This window comes from Prunus persica, chromosome G1, assembly GCF_000346465.2.
Source record: "Prunus persica cultivar Lovell chromosome G1, Prunus_persica_NCBIv2, whole genome shotgun sequence".
Lineage (NCBI taxonomy): Eukaryota > Viridiplantae > Streptophyta > Magnoliopsida > Rosales > Rosaceae > Prunus > Prunus persica.
The window spans coordinates 27129970-27147577 of record NC_034009.1 but is presented as its reverse complement, the minus strand read 5'-3'; the positions used below and the strand labels follow the sequence as shown (position 1 = coordinate 27147577).

General features: G+C 38.3%; 3 protein-coding genes across 3 annotated transcripts; 1 reads left to right on the top strand and 2 right to left on the bottom strand.

The window, feature by feature from the left end:
• On the top strand, positions 7377-10954 carry LOC18792190 (serine/threonine-protein phosphatase PP2A catalytic subunit). The gene is made up of 6 exons (XM_007223108.2): positions 7377-8076; positions 8803-8917; positions 9733-9841; positions 9934-10011; positions 10168-10359; positions 10464-10954. The coding sequence occupies exons 1-6, from the start codon at positions 7824-7826 to the stop codon at positions 10635-10637; spliced, it is 921 nt and encodes a 306-aa protein (XP_007223170.1). The 5' UTR covers positions 7377-7823; the 3' UTR covers positions 10638-10954.
• Positions 11135-12990, bottom strand: LOC18788564. The gene is made up of 4 exons (XM_007225760.2): positions 12859-12990; positions 12608-12740; positions 11811-12107; positions 11135-11557 (listed from the first exon to the last, which is right to left on the bottom strand). Exons 1-4 carry the CDS (start codon positions 12933-12935, stop codon positions 11441-11443), a joined length of 624 nt encoding a protein of 207 aa, XP_007225822.1. The 5' UTR covers positions 12936-12990; the 3' UTR covers positions 11135-11440.
• Positions 14510-16913, bottom strand: LOC18789128 (probable inactive receptor kinase At1g27190). The gene has a single exon (XM_007221986.2). The coding sequence runs from the start codon at positions 16571-16573 to the stop codon at positions 14756-14758; it is 1818 nt and encodes a 605-aa protein (XP_007222048.1). The 5' UTR covers positions 16574-16913; the 3' UTR covers positions 14510-14755.

The following is a 17608-nucleotide window of genomic DNA, read 5'->3' as shown; positions in this document are numbered from 1 at the left end:
ACCATTTCCTTTTCTACTTTCCAAGCCATTCACATTTAATCATAAACAAAATTTTATAAAAGCATTTGAATTCAAACTGTATGCTTGGAAAGCAAAAATCGTAAATAATTCATTCATGATCAATTAATAAAACTTTTACCATATAAAACTCATTTGTAAAACAAACATCCACTCACTATGTGTTCGAGCTTGCCTGACCCTTCAAGGGTCCTTCTCGAGGGTATGATCGAGCCTGAGTACCTATTTAAGAGATTAAAATATTTAATTAATAAAATAGCTCAACCACAAATTATTTAGTCAAAACCTTAACCCCGAGCCTTAAAATGCGTGTGCGTAACTTAAGAAAGTTCCTAGGTCCATTTTCGATAGTTCTGATAGTTGGAATAGTCTTAAAAGACCTAAGATTAAAGATACGATTAAATCCTTATAATGGTTAACCAGATCCCCCGTGGGATCCACGACCTCCGATTAATAATCTGAAGCTCCTATGGGTTCAATAAAATTTACTAAACACATCCTGCGAGTTTGGTCCAGATCAAGCGGTCTAATCGCTCACGATCGCACGATCAGAAGGTCACCGTTTTATATAATCCTTAAATCATTGAATAGGAGCATCTGGGACTCTGATTCTCGATCCATGAATTCCTACATGATCCTAGAGTTCCTAGATCAGCATATTTGGAAATGGAGTCAATCTAACAGTCTGAACATATTGAACTCGGGTATCGCCTAATATGTAAAAATCCGTTCGACAATCAAACGATAACCAAATTTGAATCCAAGCATACCGTCATGCTCGGGACGACATTGGGATCATTTTAGGACCAAATGGACCACCCAAACTTGGCCCAAGCGCCAGCCGCACGTGGGTTGCTTGAGAAAATTCTGGCGATCAAAAAAATCTCAAAATACCCAACAATACCTATACCTACGTGATCAGGACAACTAGTGGATCAACTTTTGTTCTTGGGCCACGGCCAAAAAGTGACCAAAACTTACAGGAAATTCGAGCCGAAAATTGGTCAAAACTTTAAGTCGTAAATCGAACCTCAAAACTCCAAAATCAATCATAACCAACCCAACCATCAACTAAGTCACGTTGAAGGATAAGAAAGCATAATTGGATCGACAAATTTGGTGGCCAGAATCGTCGAAAAGTTTTGAAGAAATCCAGCGGTTTTTGAGCTATTTCCGGCAATGTTGCAGCGGAGAAGGGGTAGGTCAGAGAGATGAGGTTGAGCCGGTTCTAACGCAAGTGGTCTTGTGGCCAACGGTGGCTGGAGGAGGGAGTTGTCGCTGGCCAAAGATCCAGTGGCTGTTTTGCGAGAGAGAGAGAGAGAGAGAGAGAGAGAGAGAGAGAGAGAGAGAGAGAGAGAGAAATCTTGGTTTTTAAAAAATCTGACTTCAAAATATTTACGGCTGTGCCACTGCACTATCGTTGATAGTAATTTCTTCATTCGAAGCGCTCCATGCAAGATACTACTAAAATTCCCAAATTCTTTCCCGAACAAAAAGTCAACTTCAAATCTATTAAAATACTCTCTGGGTAAATTTGTCGTTTACTTGAATAATTTAAGAATTAATTATTAATTTAGGATCGTATTTTCACAATCTACCCCCTTAAAAAAATTTCGTCCTCAAAATTTCATACCTGTCACTCAAAGAGATAAGGATGTTGGGCCCGCATATGCTCCTCGGGTACCCAATTGGCCTCCTCCACTGAACTTTCACAAGTGGGATTTCTCTAGAACGTAGTACTTGTATCTTTCAGTCCAAAATCTAAACAGGTTGCTCTATATAACTCAAATCATCCTTCAATTCTATTGGTTGCTATTCCAAAACATGATAAGGATCTGAAACATACTTTTGGAGCATGGAGACGTGGAATACGTCATGTAACCGAGAAAGTTCCAAAGGTAATGCAATTATATACGCCACTAGGCCCACACGCTTCAAGATTTCATATGGCCCAATATAACGAACACTTAACTTTCCCTGCTTCCCAAATCTCACTACACCTTTCCAAGGCGACAACTTTAAGAATACCCAGTCACCAACTTCAAACTGAAGATCCTTCCTTCTGTTGCCTGCATAGCTCTTTTGTCGGTCTTGTACAAAAGTGAAGGTTATCAATATAAAGTAATATTTAACAAAATTGAAATCTAACCTTAAAGTAATCTTCCCATACTTCTTTAGTAGCTGTGAATTTCTTTGAGACAGAGTCCCACTCAAATCCAGAACTATGATGCATAAGCTGAGTAAAACAGTGATATCTTGTCTTAAACCATTTCAAACGGCTCTGATATTGAAGATAAGGTTTTTGGCATCCAAGTTTTGCATTAAGAACATGGAGTATCTTGCTTTCTACTATTTTCTTGCTTAGCAAACCATTAGAATCGCACATCTACAGTTGGCATCATCAACCATTAGTTCTAACAGCATATTGCTCTCTTTCGATGAAACGACACCATGGTTTGCCATCATATATATGTATATATATATATATATATATTGTACAGAAAACAACGCCATGGTTACCCACAACCAAAATATAAAATATTAAAAAATGAAAAATTAGAAAAAATAATTGGGATGCTTATGTACATGGATATACAACAACAACTATTGAAAGACTATCAACCATACGATTGCAAGAAGAGGGGTATCAAAGATCATACATATCGTATAACAAGAAAAGAAATTTTTTACCTCTACTTAACAAGCACACACGTTTTGGAAAGCATAGAGCATGTTCAAAGTTTCTAGGGTTGACATAAGATTTGTCAAGGCCTTTTCTATTTATACTTGCCACTTTAAATTCTAACGAAATTGAGCAACTCATTAATTTCTTCAAAATAAATAACTTTTTTGAATACACCTAAACTTTGTTTGACTTCTAAAAAGTCATAATTGAATACACCTAGATTTCGATGTGTTTTTTTAAAATCAATGGAAATCTGAATTGAATACACCCCCTTAGTGACATTTGAAATTCAAATATTTTATCTTCTGGATAGTCTTTTGAGTTAGTTTTTTTTGTATAGGACTCAAAGTCTACCTCATATGCTCTCCTGGTTTGTAGAAGCGGTTCTTCTTTTGAATATTGTAATCATCCATACTTTTGTATAAATATACAGCTGCAACCACGAAGGCTAAGCAAGCTTTTCACCTGCATTCAAAGTCTTTTCGTTGTCGTCATGGTATGTAGTCACCGTATTTTGGCCCACATACATAAGGAATTGGTTTCCTTTGACATGGTTTGGAGCTCTAAAGAGGGGAAGATGTCCGATTGGGTTTGGGTTTGGGTTTGGGTTTGGGTTTATCCAGTGTGGGACTATGTGGTGGTGATCTTGTTTCTTAGTTTTGTTTTAGTCTAATAATTTTCAGAAACTCTTTAGCAGTTTGCTATTATTTGTTTTCTATTTAGGATTTTTATTTATTTTTAGCTTTTGGATTTCAATACGAATTTGTTGTTTATGCCGTTACGCAGCAGATCTGTATTGTAGGTATGAGCAAGGTCTACAATATCTATGATTTCGGAAATATCAGTAGTCCAAAAACACGAAAATTTTGATGGAATTATCAGGATATTATCGATATCGATAAAAATTGAATAAAAAACATGAAAATTCAAAGACAAACTTTGAAATTTTTCTTGGAACTTTGGAGGATGTTTATTTAGTCAATTATCTATTACTTTATCACAAAAAAGTGGAAGGAAATGCATTGCATGATGGGTTTAATTGATTTAAGTTGATTATATAACGAGCTGACAAATACTGCGAGTGTAGAAATTATATAGTAATTAATGAAAGAAGATTAAATACACCATAATCATTTATTTATAATGATTTACTACAATATTTTACACTTTATACATTGCATGGTAAAATACATGAATGACTTAATACCATATTGAGTTTCTATAGGCCCAGTTTGGTGGGCTGGCTTGGACTGGTTAGGATGGGCTTCGAAACATTGGATTGGTCTGGCTTGGACTAGTTAGGCTTTGAGTCCAGTTATGTTCATTTTTACACCAAACAACAGACCCGAAATAACTTTTTTTATTTTTTAAAAAATCAGATTTTTATTTTATTTTTATTAAAAATTAAAATTTTCAATTTTTTGCCTCAGATTGAAGAAAAACCCTGGAAGCATATGCAAAATCCTAAACAAATCAAGAAGAGAACTCATAACATCAATAATCAAACCCAAAATCAAACTCATATCAAGATTTTTTTTATAAAAAAAACAGAAAATCAAACTCATATCAAGATTTAAAAAACTGAAAAGAAATAGAAAATCAAACTCATATCAAGTTTAGAAAAAAGAAAAGAAAAAATATATATAATCTATTGCTAGTTGTTTTCCTTCTTCGTCTCTGTTTTCTCTTATTCCTGCGGCTATTGGGCTTTGTTTGATTTTATTTTCGAAGTGGATTTATACATAGGTACTAGGTTAGTCAACATGATAGACGACTGAGATTTCTTCAATCTTTACATTGCCCTGGTAATGCCTTGCAGGAGAGAGCATGTCACATCCCGGGATCAACTCCGCCGTAGTACGATATTGTCCGCTTTGGGCCCCCCCTCTCTGGCCCTCATGGTTTTGTTTCTAGGAGCTCACGACCAACTTCCCAGTAGGTCACCCATCCTGGGACTGCTCTGGCCCCCAACTCGCTTAACTTCGGAGTTCCTACGACTCCGAAGCCAATGAGCTCCCAAAAGGTCTCCTGCTAGATGGATGCGGGTGTGCACAAATAAGGCACATCACCCCCTCTCCGTTGGTTGATGTGGGATCTTACAATCCACCCCCCTTAAGGCCCCGACATCCTCGTCGGCACACTCGCACCACACGGCAGAGTGGCTCTGATACCAAATTGTCACATCCCGAGATCAACTCCGTCGTAGCACGATATTGTCCGCTGTGGGCCCCCTCTCTCTGGCCCTCACGGTTTTGTTTCTGGGAGCTCACGACTAACTTCCCAGTGGGTCACCCATCCTGGGATTGCTCTGGTCCCCAAGTCGCTTAACTTCGGAGTTCCTACGACTCCAAAGCCAGTGAGCTCCCAAAAAGCCTCGTGCTAGATGGATGCGGGTGTGCACAAATAAGGCACATCACCCCATTTCCGTTGGTTGATGTGGGATCTCACAGAGCATACCGCAGAGGTGATGACTCTGGCGATGGGTCGATAGTGGTGGAATAGAGAGAGACGAACGAGATTGGACATAAGATAAAGGGGAGAGAGAGAGAGAGAGAGAGAGAGAGAGAGAGAGAGAGAGAGGAGAAAGAGAAGAAGGCAACGAGATGGATGGGAAGGAGAAAGACGACGACGGAGGGTTTCACTATAAACCCATATCTGTGGTTGGGTTTCATAACCCTAGTTATTTGGGACATGGATCCGAAGGCCCGTATCCAGTCTCATATACATTTAAGTCCACCAAACAATGGTTAGGATCCATATCCATTTTAATTAGAAATATCTCATCCAGTCTAACCCACCAAATAGGGCCATAATGTTCAATTTTGAGTTATTTACACTAACACCTCTTAAGGTTTTTGGCTTTTTCACAAAACTCCTTGAGGTTTTAGAAATTACAAGAACACCCCTTGATGTTTTAAATTGTTTTCACAAAACTACTTTTCATTGATTTTTCATCCAAAGATTGATGATTCTATACCAAATAAAAATCTCCAAATGACAAAGTTGACCTTTGAGATTAGATTGCATATACTTCATTGAGGTTAATTTTGTCATTTGCATAAGTTTTTTTTCAATGAAATCATCAATTTTTGGACAAACAATCAATGAAAATAGGTTTTGTGAAAATAAACTGAAACTTCATGGGTGTTCATGTAATTTTTGAGACATGAGGGGGTTTTATGAAAACACAAGAAACCTCAGGGGTTGTTAGTGTAAATAACTCTTCAAATTTGTCATGGTCTTCATCATCTCGATAGTATCGATATTTTAGCGATTTTTGGCCAAATATTGCTGAAGTGTGAGAGAAATTATCGACGTCGATATTTTTCGATATTATCAATATTTATATTATATGTGTATAGATACGTTCCAAAATATCATTGACCCGAAAAAACAATAATATCCTCGATATTATTGATATTTTAGACTATGGGTATGAGTACATGTGCTTCTGGTTGCGTGCAATTCTCATTGTATACCGTTATCTGTCTAGATCAATCTTGTGTTTGGTCACTGGAGAAATTTTACCCACATTCGGCACATAGTTGCTTTGTACTTTTGTTTCTTCATCAATAATATACTATCACTTTTTTTATATATATAAAGTAATTATCTCTTGAATTTGGTTATACCTCATTGGATACCGTTATCTGTCTATATCTCTCATCATATGATAGAGAAATGGTGATATACAACAAGGGATATGCAAGTTATTGGCCTCCCTTAAGCTACAATTCATGTAATTAGGCTTCTTGTGACCCAAGACTAGCTGAATTTAATTTTAGGCCTCGTGTCCTACCTAAGCCCAATCTAACGATCTTGGTCTCGTTCATTAATATTTTTGTGTGAATAATTTTATCTGAACTCAAAATAATTACTAAGTAACAAAAACTTAAAATAAAAAATAAAAATTATCTCACTTACACAGCCAAAATTTTCCTTTCTCCCTTCTTATTGCTTCATATTATTACTAATTAAAATTGATTTCGACATTTATAGATGTTCATCATGAGAAATTAACAAGTGTGTCTATAGAATTTAAAACTAAAATCAAGCGTATACTTGAACAAACAACCTCTTAATTTAGTGATTATGTTCTAAATGTCAAAGAGAAACTCTAAATTCGAATCTCCTTTTTATCAATTAAAATAATAAAAAATATAAATACTTTGAAAACACACCGAACCTACGATTTGTACATTGCCACGAATCCGTCGGCAATTCATTTAGATTATGTCACCACCAAGCATATAAATGTAGTCAAACGTCTCAAAAGTCTACCTTCAAAAGGCTGAATGAATCTTTGGTGTGATTTCTTTTTCTTGGACCAAATAAAACTGGAAACATTGCCCTTTTGTCTTTGGTTGGTTTCTTTGCTGTTTTTCTTTTGGGACCAAATAAACTCAAAACAATTCCATCCTGGTTTCTTTTTTTATTGACTAATCAACAATCCCCCTGGCCTCCTTCAAAAGTTGGTTCATAAAATTAAAAATAATTAAAAATAAAAAGGAAAAAAAACAGAAATATCGAATGGTGGGGGCCAGCAGAGCTTAGAAGGTTGAACAGTCCAAAAAGAGCAGCTGGAGCTGACACGTGTCGGTCCTCTATGATGTTGACTCGGCGGAGCCACCGGAGAGAGAAAATGTTTCTTCCTTACAATATTGACGAAAAAAAAAAATTAATCATCTAACGAATTCCATTGAACAAAAACATCGCAAAATTCTAATCTGCTTTTTTCATTTGCATCTGGGTTTCATTTGCATTTCATTTCGCTGCCTCCCTGCCTCTCTTCATTATTTCCCTCCCCGCATGTCATTTCCCTCGTCTTTTCCTACATTCACATAAATACAATTTCAATTTAATTCCCCTTTTTCCTCCTTTTTTCTTTTAAAACAAATAAAAGAACACAGAGCGAGGAATGATAGAAGAAAGGTCGAAACTCGACCGATCTCCAAAACGACTCGTTTCGCTCTGCGCGTCGCGATCCGGAACCCCGACCCCAGCGCCGCTTCACAAATTGCTCACTGCGTCGAGATCGCTCCGCCGGCGTTGAGTTCGCGCGCATCGGATTGGATCTGAGAAATCGGTGATCGGATCTGAGGGCGGCGGTGGTGGAACGATGCCGGCTCACGCGGATCTGGACCGTCAGATCGAGCATCTGATGGAGTGCAAGACGTTGCCGGAGGCAGAGGTGAAGACGCTGTGCGAGCAAGCCAGGGCGATCCTCGTGGAGGAGTGGAACGTACAGCCGGTGAAGTGCCCCGTTACGGTGTGTGGAGATATTCACGGCCAGTTCTACGACCTCATTGAGCTCTTTCGGATAGGAGGCAACGCCCCCGACACTAATTACCTTTTTATGGGTGATTATGTAGGTCAGTTTCTTTTTATTTTTTCTTTCCTTTTCTGCTTTATGCTTCTTTTCTTTTACCTTTCTATTTTATCTTTATTTATTTTTTTGTTTTGATCGTTTAACGTTTTTCCGATCGCTTTTAATCTATTTATGGAAATGAATGAGGCTCTGGAATTGGTTTACTGGGACATTTTTGGCTTCTGCGTGTCTTGTTTGGATGCGGATTGTTGTAGAATTACTCAATTTGTGTTTTGGCGTTGGTATTGAGTTGCGGATTATCCTTGTTATGAATTTGAATCACATGTGCGGTACTATATGCTATGATCCGGTTTTCCTTCTTTGTTTGATGAAAATGGATGTATGTGTAATTTGATATTATGTCCTCGATCTTGACTTGCTTTCCCCCTTGGTTTCGTTAACGGTTTATGCAATATAATGGTTGAGTTGGAATCACTGTAATATATTCAAGCTTCTCTAGGGTCAATCTTACTTCAATAGTGATCATGGGAATTGGTTAGCTGGGTTTCTATTGCTTCTATAATTTTCTTATGTATCTAAGATCTGTTGAAATGTGAAAGAATAATTTTCCCTAAGTGGAAAAAATTGCTTGTGCTGGGCTTTATGTGTTGTGTTCTTCAGCTTAGGTCAGGGTTAACATTGTTTTAGACTGTGGAACATGCGTCTATTTGATGTTTTACGTTTACTTATGTACTATTGTTTTCTTAACGTCTTGGCCATACAAATGCAGATCGTGGGTACTATTCTGTGGAGACTGTCACACTTCTGGTGGCCCTGAAAGTCCGTTATAGAGATAGAATTACAATTCTCAGAGGAAATCACGAGAGTCGGCAAATTACTCAAGTGTAAGAATGTTTAGTATATTTCAAATCTGTTGTTCATAGTTTTACCAATTTTTGTTATACCAATCAAAAAATGGGGAGCTGTGACTAAAATTTCGTATGAATATTAAGAGTTTTCAATTTTGTCCTTTCACTGTGTCTGGTTTTGTTGATTCACTCACAAATTTTTACAAAAAAGTAACGTAGAGAACTCTTAAAAATGCCAGGCTAGTATTAAGCTTTTTTTTTCTTCCTTATTCTTTTTCCTAAGCTTAATCTCTTGATGATAACGTCTTTTGACATGGATTTCTTTTTTCTTTTAAAACAAATAGATACCTGTTTTTATTAGGTAGATATAATTTGGTTTTGGTGGGACTGTTGGCACTCCAGACTAAAGGTGGGATTGTTATATGTGTTGCGTAGACGATATTTCTGTGTTTCAGATGGATTGTTATATGGGACCTTCAAGGCTCCTACCTCATGTTCCTATCAAAAAAAAGGCCCCTACCTTATGGTAACATTTTGTAAAATACTTTATATATCTAATCCATCCGTAGTATTTTATGTCTGGGGTTGATGGGATTCCATGGATACTTGAACTAAGGCTAAAGTAACAAATTACTTTTTTAACATGGCTGCGTGGCAGAAATTAAGCTTTTGAATTCTGACCCCAAAAAAAACCTAAAAAGATTTGAAGATACTACAAGCTGATAGTTGAAACAGCCACACTCCATTAACTTTGACAAGTTCTTTGTTGATTGACAGAGAGATTGAATTTATTCTTGGTTTGCTCCTATGTTTTATTCATTTTTTGTCTCACATTTGTCACTTTTTTCCAGGTATGGTTTTTATGATGAGTGCTTGAGAAAATATGGGAATGCCAATGTCTGGAAGTTCTTTACCGATTTATTTGATTATCTTCCCCTCACAGCCCTTATTGAGAGTCAGGTGAAGTTAAATGTTTTGCTGACAATTTGGTGAACTTCTTGAAGGACAAGTTAGTTGTATTAATTTTTTACAGCTTCTGGTATCTCTTGTAGATTTTCTGTTTGCATGGGGGCCTTTCCCCATCTTTGGACACATTGGACAATATCCGAGCCTTGGATCGTATACAGGAGGTAATTTATTTATTTTTTTCCAAATAAGTGATCAGAGGTTGTGATTGCTGTTATGATGTTTGCATTTTCTGTTTCCATTTGTATGGTTGCATCATTTTGCATCTTACAAGCTTGTGTTGGTCATTCTTGCATCATGACGTGTTTCTTCATGAGCAGGTTCCACACGAAGGACCAATGTGCGATCTCTTGTGGTCTGATCCAGATGACCGCTGTGGATGGGGAATATCTCCACGTGGTGCTGGTTATACATTTGGACAGGATATAGCTGCTCAGTTCAACCATACCAATGGACTCAGTCTCATTTCAAGAGCTCATCAGCTTGTAATGGAAGGATACAATTGGTGTCAGGTGCGAAAACCCGAATGGCACTACAAATTATTATTTTTTGTTTCTCATTTTGTGTCATCATTTTCAGCTGTATGTTTAACTTTCATGGTAACCTTGTGTTCCAGGAAAAGAATGTGGTGACTGTTTTTAGCGCTCCAAACTATTGTTATAGGTGTGGGAATATGGCTGCAATATTGGAAATTGGGGAGAACATGGACCAGAATTTCCTGCAGTTTGACCCGGCCCCACGTCAAATTGAGCCCGACAACACACGCAAGACTCCAGATTATTTTTTGTAATTTCATTATCTTACAGGGGGCTGTTTGTAATCCATGTTTTCTGCCATGTTACTGTAGATGTGTCTTTAAGGGGAGTTGAGTTCCGTTGTTTAAGTTGAGGGTTGTGGTCAACATGATTCTTTGTTTGGAGTTTTTGTCCCTGCTGCTGCTGCTTTGTTGAATTTCTGAAGAAACTCGTTAGGAGAACTGACATTAGTCACCAATGGCCTGTGGCTCTTGTCTTTGTATATTTTTCTGAGAGGAAACGTCAATAACATGGTATATCTCGTTCTGTAATTTTTCCAACTTCAACATAGAAAAAGCTGATTTTTCAAACATTGTGATTTTACAACCACAAACGTTTATAAGTTGAGCGCATATTGGGTATTGCCTACTTCAACCCCTCTCTATGTTTTCATAGGCGGGGGGGGGGGGGCTGCTACAAATTGATTTGCTATAGAACACAAAAACAAGTTCCAAATTGCCACGAACCGAAGCCCCTAAAGTTCACTTGTTAGTTGTATTGGATCATATTGAACTGAATCATACTGAATTATATTGTACTTTCTGAGGCCCTTTAGCACAACTGCATTATAGTTGACAGCGACAAGATGGACCAACATAGAGTAACAAGGTTTTTGCATTACATTCCTAACCAAAGAATTGTACGCCGTATGAACAAAATATTACCGAACGGAGAAAAAAAAGATAAAAGAATCCTCTCAATGCGAGACATACTATGCAGTGAGAGAATTGAAGCCGGCAAATGGTACGGTTGGATGCCCCTCGAATGAGCGGCTTCTGATGTGGCACAGGATTTCCGTTTAAAACCTAGAGTTGCTCTGAATTCGCCCTGCTCCGAAGCCCGTCATGGAAACAGTCTGCTTTCTTCTGAAGTATACAACCGAACCGCTGATGAGTAAGAAGAACAGCACAATCATCTGTCCCAGCAGTTCATAAAACATTCGTTAACATGGACATAAAAGAAATGTATATAGCTGAACTAGCTTTACACGAATACAAAAAACTATAATCATGTAGTTTGCTACTGTTCTTTCTCTTCCATTCTGAATACACTCTGATCAACTAATTTAATCAAACATATTACCACAACAAACCAGCCTCTTTATTATCAGATATCAACAAACAAAAAGGTAACAAAATATAGAACAATTATCAAAAGATACTACATACCTCGAAACCAAGCACTGACAGCTTCTCTTCACTAACTGCTGGTATACAGCTTCTGTAAGTAATGTAAGCCTGTGGTCCATCCTCTAGTGTGGCTGAATCATCAAGTAAACTTCTATGCTTTACAGAAGTGCCGAGTTCTTCCGCATTATGCAATTCTGCATCGTTGTGATAGATCTCCAGCGTAGATCGACTCTTTTGAGAACCTTTTGCTTTTTCATCCTTCAAACTACGTTTAGTTTCCACACATTTCAAAGGGATGCGATAGCCGGTCTCACTGCAGCGATATTTCTCATCCTTCTACAAGAGAAACAAATACTTACAACTAGAATATTCAAAACAAATACTTAGACACATGGAGATAAAAGAATATTCAATCTGCAAAGTGCAGAATACGAAAGCAACTTATCATATAGTCATTTGGTTACATCTTCTGAGATACAAAAATACCTTAATCATGGCAGTATAAGAACAAAATATTACCCATCTGGGCTCATTCAAACACCATATCAAACAAATATGGAAGTACTTCAGTTTCCATTCAGTATCAATCAAATCAATATATTTCATCCCTGTTCTTAACTTTTAGCATTTTCAACACAAATTGCAGAGATAAATTAGACCAGACCATACTGTTCAAATTTTGTTCCTAAAAGCTCAAATCAAATCGAAGTAAGCTCAAACGACAATTCAATGCTCAAGATATTCTATGAAAACCACAAAACATTCAGCACAAGCTGCATCTGAATCGAATTGAAAAAATAATCATTTGGGCAAACTGAAATGAAATGAAAAGAAACCTTCTCAGAGTAAAGGCAAGGAACGCAAGGACCAGCTGGAGAGCATTCGAAGGTAGTGTTACTTCCGCGAGGGGTTTCTTTTAGACTCAGCAGCGCTCTGCGCCCAATCCCTTCGCTTTCATCGCCTTGGATTCTGAATATCAAAACCAAACCAAAAAATTTCTAAATTCAACTGCACTTGATCACATAAATCAAATATTCACGCGCATACATACATGTACACACATAAATATTCTAGTGTTAGGGCTTACGTGGCGTGGCCTACTGAGAGCAGAGCGAAGGCTACGAAGAAGAAAAGCAAGAGAAAGAGTGATGAATCTGGAGGCATAATTGCTCTCTCTTCGCCCCTAGCTTTCTCTTCTCTTCTGCTAAATTAGGAGGAGTTTTCATATTTTTTATTTATTTCACTGGAGTCCCCTGATGTTCTTGATATTATAAAACTGCCCCCGTATTTTGCAGACTCACTTTTGGGCCGCAAGAGTTGGGCTACGGCTCTTGACTTTGGGCTTTCGCAACTAACCGCAGTTTAATGAGATTACGACATCTCCTTTCCGTTCCCCCCATATATCTAACTCCAGCCCACCCCAGTTACGGTGAAGTCCTTTTTTAACCATTTTTTTAAGGGAGATTCACTATTATACCCAATATGGGGGCCCAAATTATAAAAATATCATATATAAAATGGACTTTAGAAACACACCCAAAGCCCATTTACAACATAACAAAAAAGCTTTTAACTTCTTATAAATTACAAAACTGCCATCAATTTCTTAAAACAAGCCCAACTCCAAAATCTCATAAAAATACCCAAAGCACTCAATAGGGCATCAAAGTAATTTAATAATCAATATTAAATTCAATAAGGCCAGCTATCATTTTTTGGGTCTTTTTTGGGTTTGTTTATAGGAATTCAATTGTGTATGGTTTATTTATAATATTAGTGCTAGAAATGGGTATATCACTAAATATCTCTTTTTTTAATTATACAAGCGATACTTTAAATTAATCTACGTCGAGCTTTATTGATTGCAATCACGTAGGGGGTGAGCCAATTCAAACGTCACAGGGTTGGCTTACTCCATATACCCAATGGGGTTGGGGATTGGGGACCATGTGGTCAAGCATATCTCAACGCACCCGACTTCAACCAGGCACATAAAATCGCCAAAATGTCGAAAAATGACATTTCATACCGCCCCACATGGCAGGGTCTGTTTGGGTCGGGTCAATTAAATTAAAGCCCCATCATATCATACGAAATGAACCCCACTGAAGCTGAAAGATACGTCATAAATATTTGGGTTAAATGATGACCCAGATGATGATGATGATTCTTAAATCTTTTTCAGCACAAAAGTTTTAATGCTATCACGAGAAGACCGCGGTGGCCTTTTTACTTTTTTCTTCTTTATTATATGGTATGAAAAGAAGAAAAGAAAACGTCATTGAATACAAGACGTATATGATTTGTTTCATTGAATTCCATCCAGGCTTTATATGCTGCTGTGCTGTGTGTTGAGTTGTTGATATGAGCGGAGGGTGAAAATGTAAAGAAAAATACAAAACGGTCTTGACTCTAAATATAATTGACACTTGCAAAGTGGTTGGCCCAGGGTTTAGGGTACCAATCAGAGATTGGATAAAATTCATAAAGTATGAGAAGGTGACTTCTTTGCTGGATTTGAATGCTTCCAATTATGAGAAGACGGAGGAAGGCTGAGATGCATTCACACTGGTATTGCCTTTTGAAATCATGAGATCCAGAAAATAAAAGGTTCCAGATCTAAACATGGATGACAAATTGGATTTACCAAATGCAGAACCTAATGAAGGAACTTCATCATCAAAACACCTAGCATTAAGAATCCATGCATGCATGATGAAAATGGAAAAAAGGCTGGAGAAATTAGAACAGATGAGGGAGCAATTTTATAACTGAAAACAGAGATTTTCTGGATTACATAAATGTTACAATGCATAATGCTTCTTTATAATACACAATGATTCAACAAACGGAAATCATGCCCAACCGACCGGAAACCATACCAATTGCAGAAAATGCCTCCCATAATAATACAATGAAGGCATGCCCAAATGCTGCAGTATCTTGCACTTTTAGTACTCTCCCTTCCTGACTATTGTATAAAATCAAGATTCAGGAACCTGCTTGCCAAAGACCAATGGAAATTCATCATACTGTTCGAAGAAACCATGTTTCTCAGCAAGGACCTTCAATGACTCATAAACCTGATACATGGAAGGCCTGTCCTTTGGCCTAGCAACCACGCAAGTACAAGCAACCCTCATGAACTGCAAAATTTCATCATCGTGACCTTTCCCTGCTAAGATATTGTCTATGGCATCCATGCTTCGACCAGCGTTTGATAAATGATTCACCCAATCCACCAAATTCCCCTTGAATCCTTCCACTGCATTACCAATTTCTAGAGGCTTCTGTCCAGTCACCAATTCCAGAAGAACCACCCCGAACCCATACACATCCCCTTTCAACGATGCCACCATTGTGCTCGAGTACTCAGGAGCCACATAACCAAACTCTCCCAAATCCCCATTGACAAACGAGCTATCATTGGAATCACGAGAAGCAACCAGCCTCGCCAGCCCAAAATCCGTTATACGAGCTTCAAAATCATAGTCAAGAAGAATCACATTCGAGCTAATGTTCTGGTGCATATAAGGCGGCTGACACGCATGGTGAAGCCAGGCAAGTCCTCTGGCTGCACCTACGCCAATCCTTAGGCGTGTTGGCCAATCCAAAAAACCATACTGGCTGTTCACATTACCACTTCCGTGCAACTGAGAGTGCAATGTGCCATTGTACATGTGCTTATACACCAAAAGCTTCTCTTCCTCCACAACACAAAACCCCAACAAAGGCACCAAATTGGGATGCCTAAGCTGCCCCAACCTATTAATCTCTAACCTAAATTGCTTCTCACCAAGCTTACACGCATTAAGCCGCTTAATCGCCATTGCCGAACCATCAGGCAACACAGCCTTATATGAAACACCGGTTCTCGTGGAAATGACAATGTTTTGGGGATCAAAACTGTTGGTGGCCGCCAACAGATCAGCCAACCGGACTTTCACAATGGGTTTTTGAAACAGAGACACCTGAACAGCCTTATGAGACCTCAACAACCCAACCCAACCACTCTCATACTTATCACCACCAACACCACCATCAAAGCTTCGCTTTTTCTGACTCACCCTAACAAATAACCACCACCAAATCCCCAAACCCAAGATCAAAGACCCAGCAGCACCAATTGCACCGGCGGCGATTATAATGCCGAGGCTTTTGCTGCTCAGTCCACCACATTTAGACCCAAGAGGCTTCCCGCACAGCCCACTGTTCCCATCAAAGTCATCCTTCTCAAATTTAGACAAGTCCAGAGGTATCGTACCAGAGAGACCATTATTAGCGACGGAGATTCTCTTCAACCTATCGAGCAGGCCAAGTTCATAGGGCAAAGAACCGGAGAGACGGTTATCGTTCAAAATGAGGGTGTTGAGGAACTTACAGTTGACAATCTCCGGAGGGATGGAACCGGAGAGATGGTTGTTGGAGAGATCTAGGGTTACGAGATAAGGGAGCCAAGTGCAGATTTGGGGAGGGATGGAACCGGAGAGAGCGTTACCGGAGAGATCCAGGCTCTGGAGGCTATGGCAGAACTTGAGAGACTCAGGGAGCTCACCGGCGAGCTCCATTGAAGGAAGCTGGAGGCTGATGAGTCGATTCTCCTTCTCATTCCAGCACGACACTCCGACCAGCTTGCAGATGGAGGCTACCGACCTATTGCCCAAGTCCCATTGGCTCAGCCTCCCTTGTGGGTCTGTGAGTGAGGTCTTGACCCCCTCAAGGCAAGTGAGGTCGTCTTCAATGGAGTAGCAGAGGAGGGAGTTGCAGAGCACCAGTGAGACAATGCCCAAAAAGATCTTCATTTTTAGGGTTTTTCTGTTTTTTTTTTAATTTACTTCTGGAGGTGGGATTTAGGGCAGCGAAGAGCTTGGGTGTTGTGGTGGAGATGATGGCGATGGTGGAGGTTGAGGTAGATGGGAAATGGAACAGGCCATTTGACTGTGGTTTTCAGTCTACAGAGGAGAGGACCAGCTCTTGGAGTTTTGACTGCTAGCCACCTGATATTTGGGCTTTTTATGGGGCTTACGGCGTCGTTTTGTCCGTAACTTGGCTTAAATGGCAGGCCAACTAATTAATTTAGGGACGCTAATCTAATTAATTACTTAATTAATGATGTTTAATCTTGGGTTTAAGTTGAGTGGAGTGGAGACAAACAAGGACTGAAAGCTCCAGTTTTTAAAGAGTAGTTTGATTAATAAGCTCTAAATCCACCCACTCATCATCGCTTATCATTTGTTTGGAATATCTTCGTCATCCTTTTTTAAGGTAAAATGATACTTTTCACTTATTTTCCCTTTTTTTAATTATTACTATCCTCTTCGCATGCTTCCATGCCTGTGATAGGCTTTTTTTATCAAATTTAAATTTATTTAAGAATTAAAAAAGATAATGGGTAGTTGTATTTCATAAATATATGATCCATTATCTGATTTTTCTTTTAATTTTATATTTAAAAATTAAAATTTTACCATATTATCTTTATTTAATTAATAATTTTAATTTTTAATGTTTGTATTAACTAAGGACATTTTCTGGTATATATATATATATATATATATATATTATGATGTTAGTTTAAGGTGGGCTTTAACGGCTGTAGGATTACTGTTGGGCCCCACACTTGGGTTAGGCCATCACTCTCACGTTGATTTTTGGGTTAGATTAGGGCCTCTTCCCTGAATGCTAGTTTATTGGGCCTATATCGGCACCTTTTTTATTGGGCCAAATTTGACAAGTATGAAATGATTGGGAATCTCTTTCTGTTTTTGTTTTTAAATTCAACAATAGTAGTTTATTATATTTAAAATCCGAAATTACTTTAGCAAATTAAAGATTGA

What these genes read in the sequence shown, in the direction of transcription:
- LOC18792190 (XM_007223108.2), top strand. Translation starts at nt 7,824, where the DNA reads ATGCCGGCTCACGCGGATCTGGACCGTCAGATCGAGCATCTGATGGAG. An exon ending in CCTTGGATCGTATACAGGAG is followed by an intron (nt 10,012 to 10,167) that starts GTAATTTATTTA and finishes CTTCATGAGCAG; the next exon opens with GTTCCACACGAAGGACCAAT. An exon ending in AAGGATACAATTGGTGTCAG is followed by an intron (nt 10,360 to 10,463) that starts GTGCGAAAACCC and finishes CTTGTGTTCCAG; the next exon opens with GAAAAGAATGTGGTGACTGT.
- LOC18788564 (XM_007225760.2), bottom strand. Translation starts at nt 12,935, where the DNA reads ATGCCTCCAGATTCATCACTCTTTCTCTTGCTTTTCTTCTTCGTAGCC. An exon ending in CTTGCCTTTACTCTGAGAAG is followed by an intron (nt 12,108 to 12,607) that starts GTTTCTTTTCAT and finishes TTTCTCTTGTAG; the next exon opens with AAGGATGAGAAATATCGCTG. An exon ending in TGTCAGTGCTTGGTTTCGAG is followed by an intron (nt 11,558 to 11,810) that starts GTATGTAGTATC and finishes CTGCTGGGACAG; the next exon opens with ATGATTGTGCTGTTCTTCTT.
- LOC18789128 (XM_007221986.2), bottom strand. Translation starts at nt 16,573, where the DNA reads ATGAAGATCTTTTTGGGCATTGTCTCACTGGTGCTCTGCAACTCCCTC.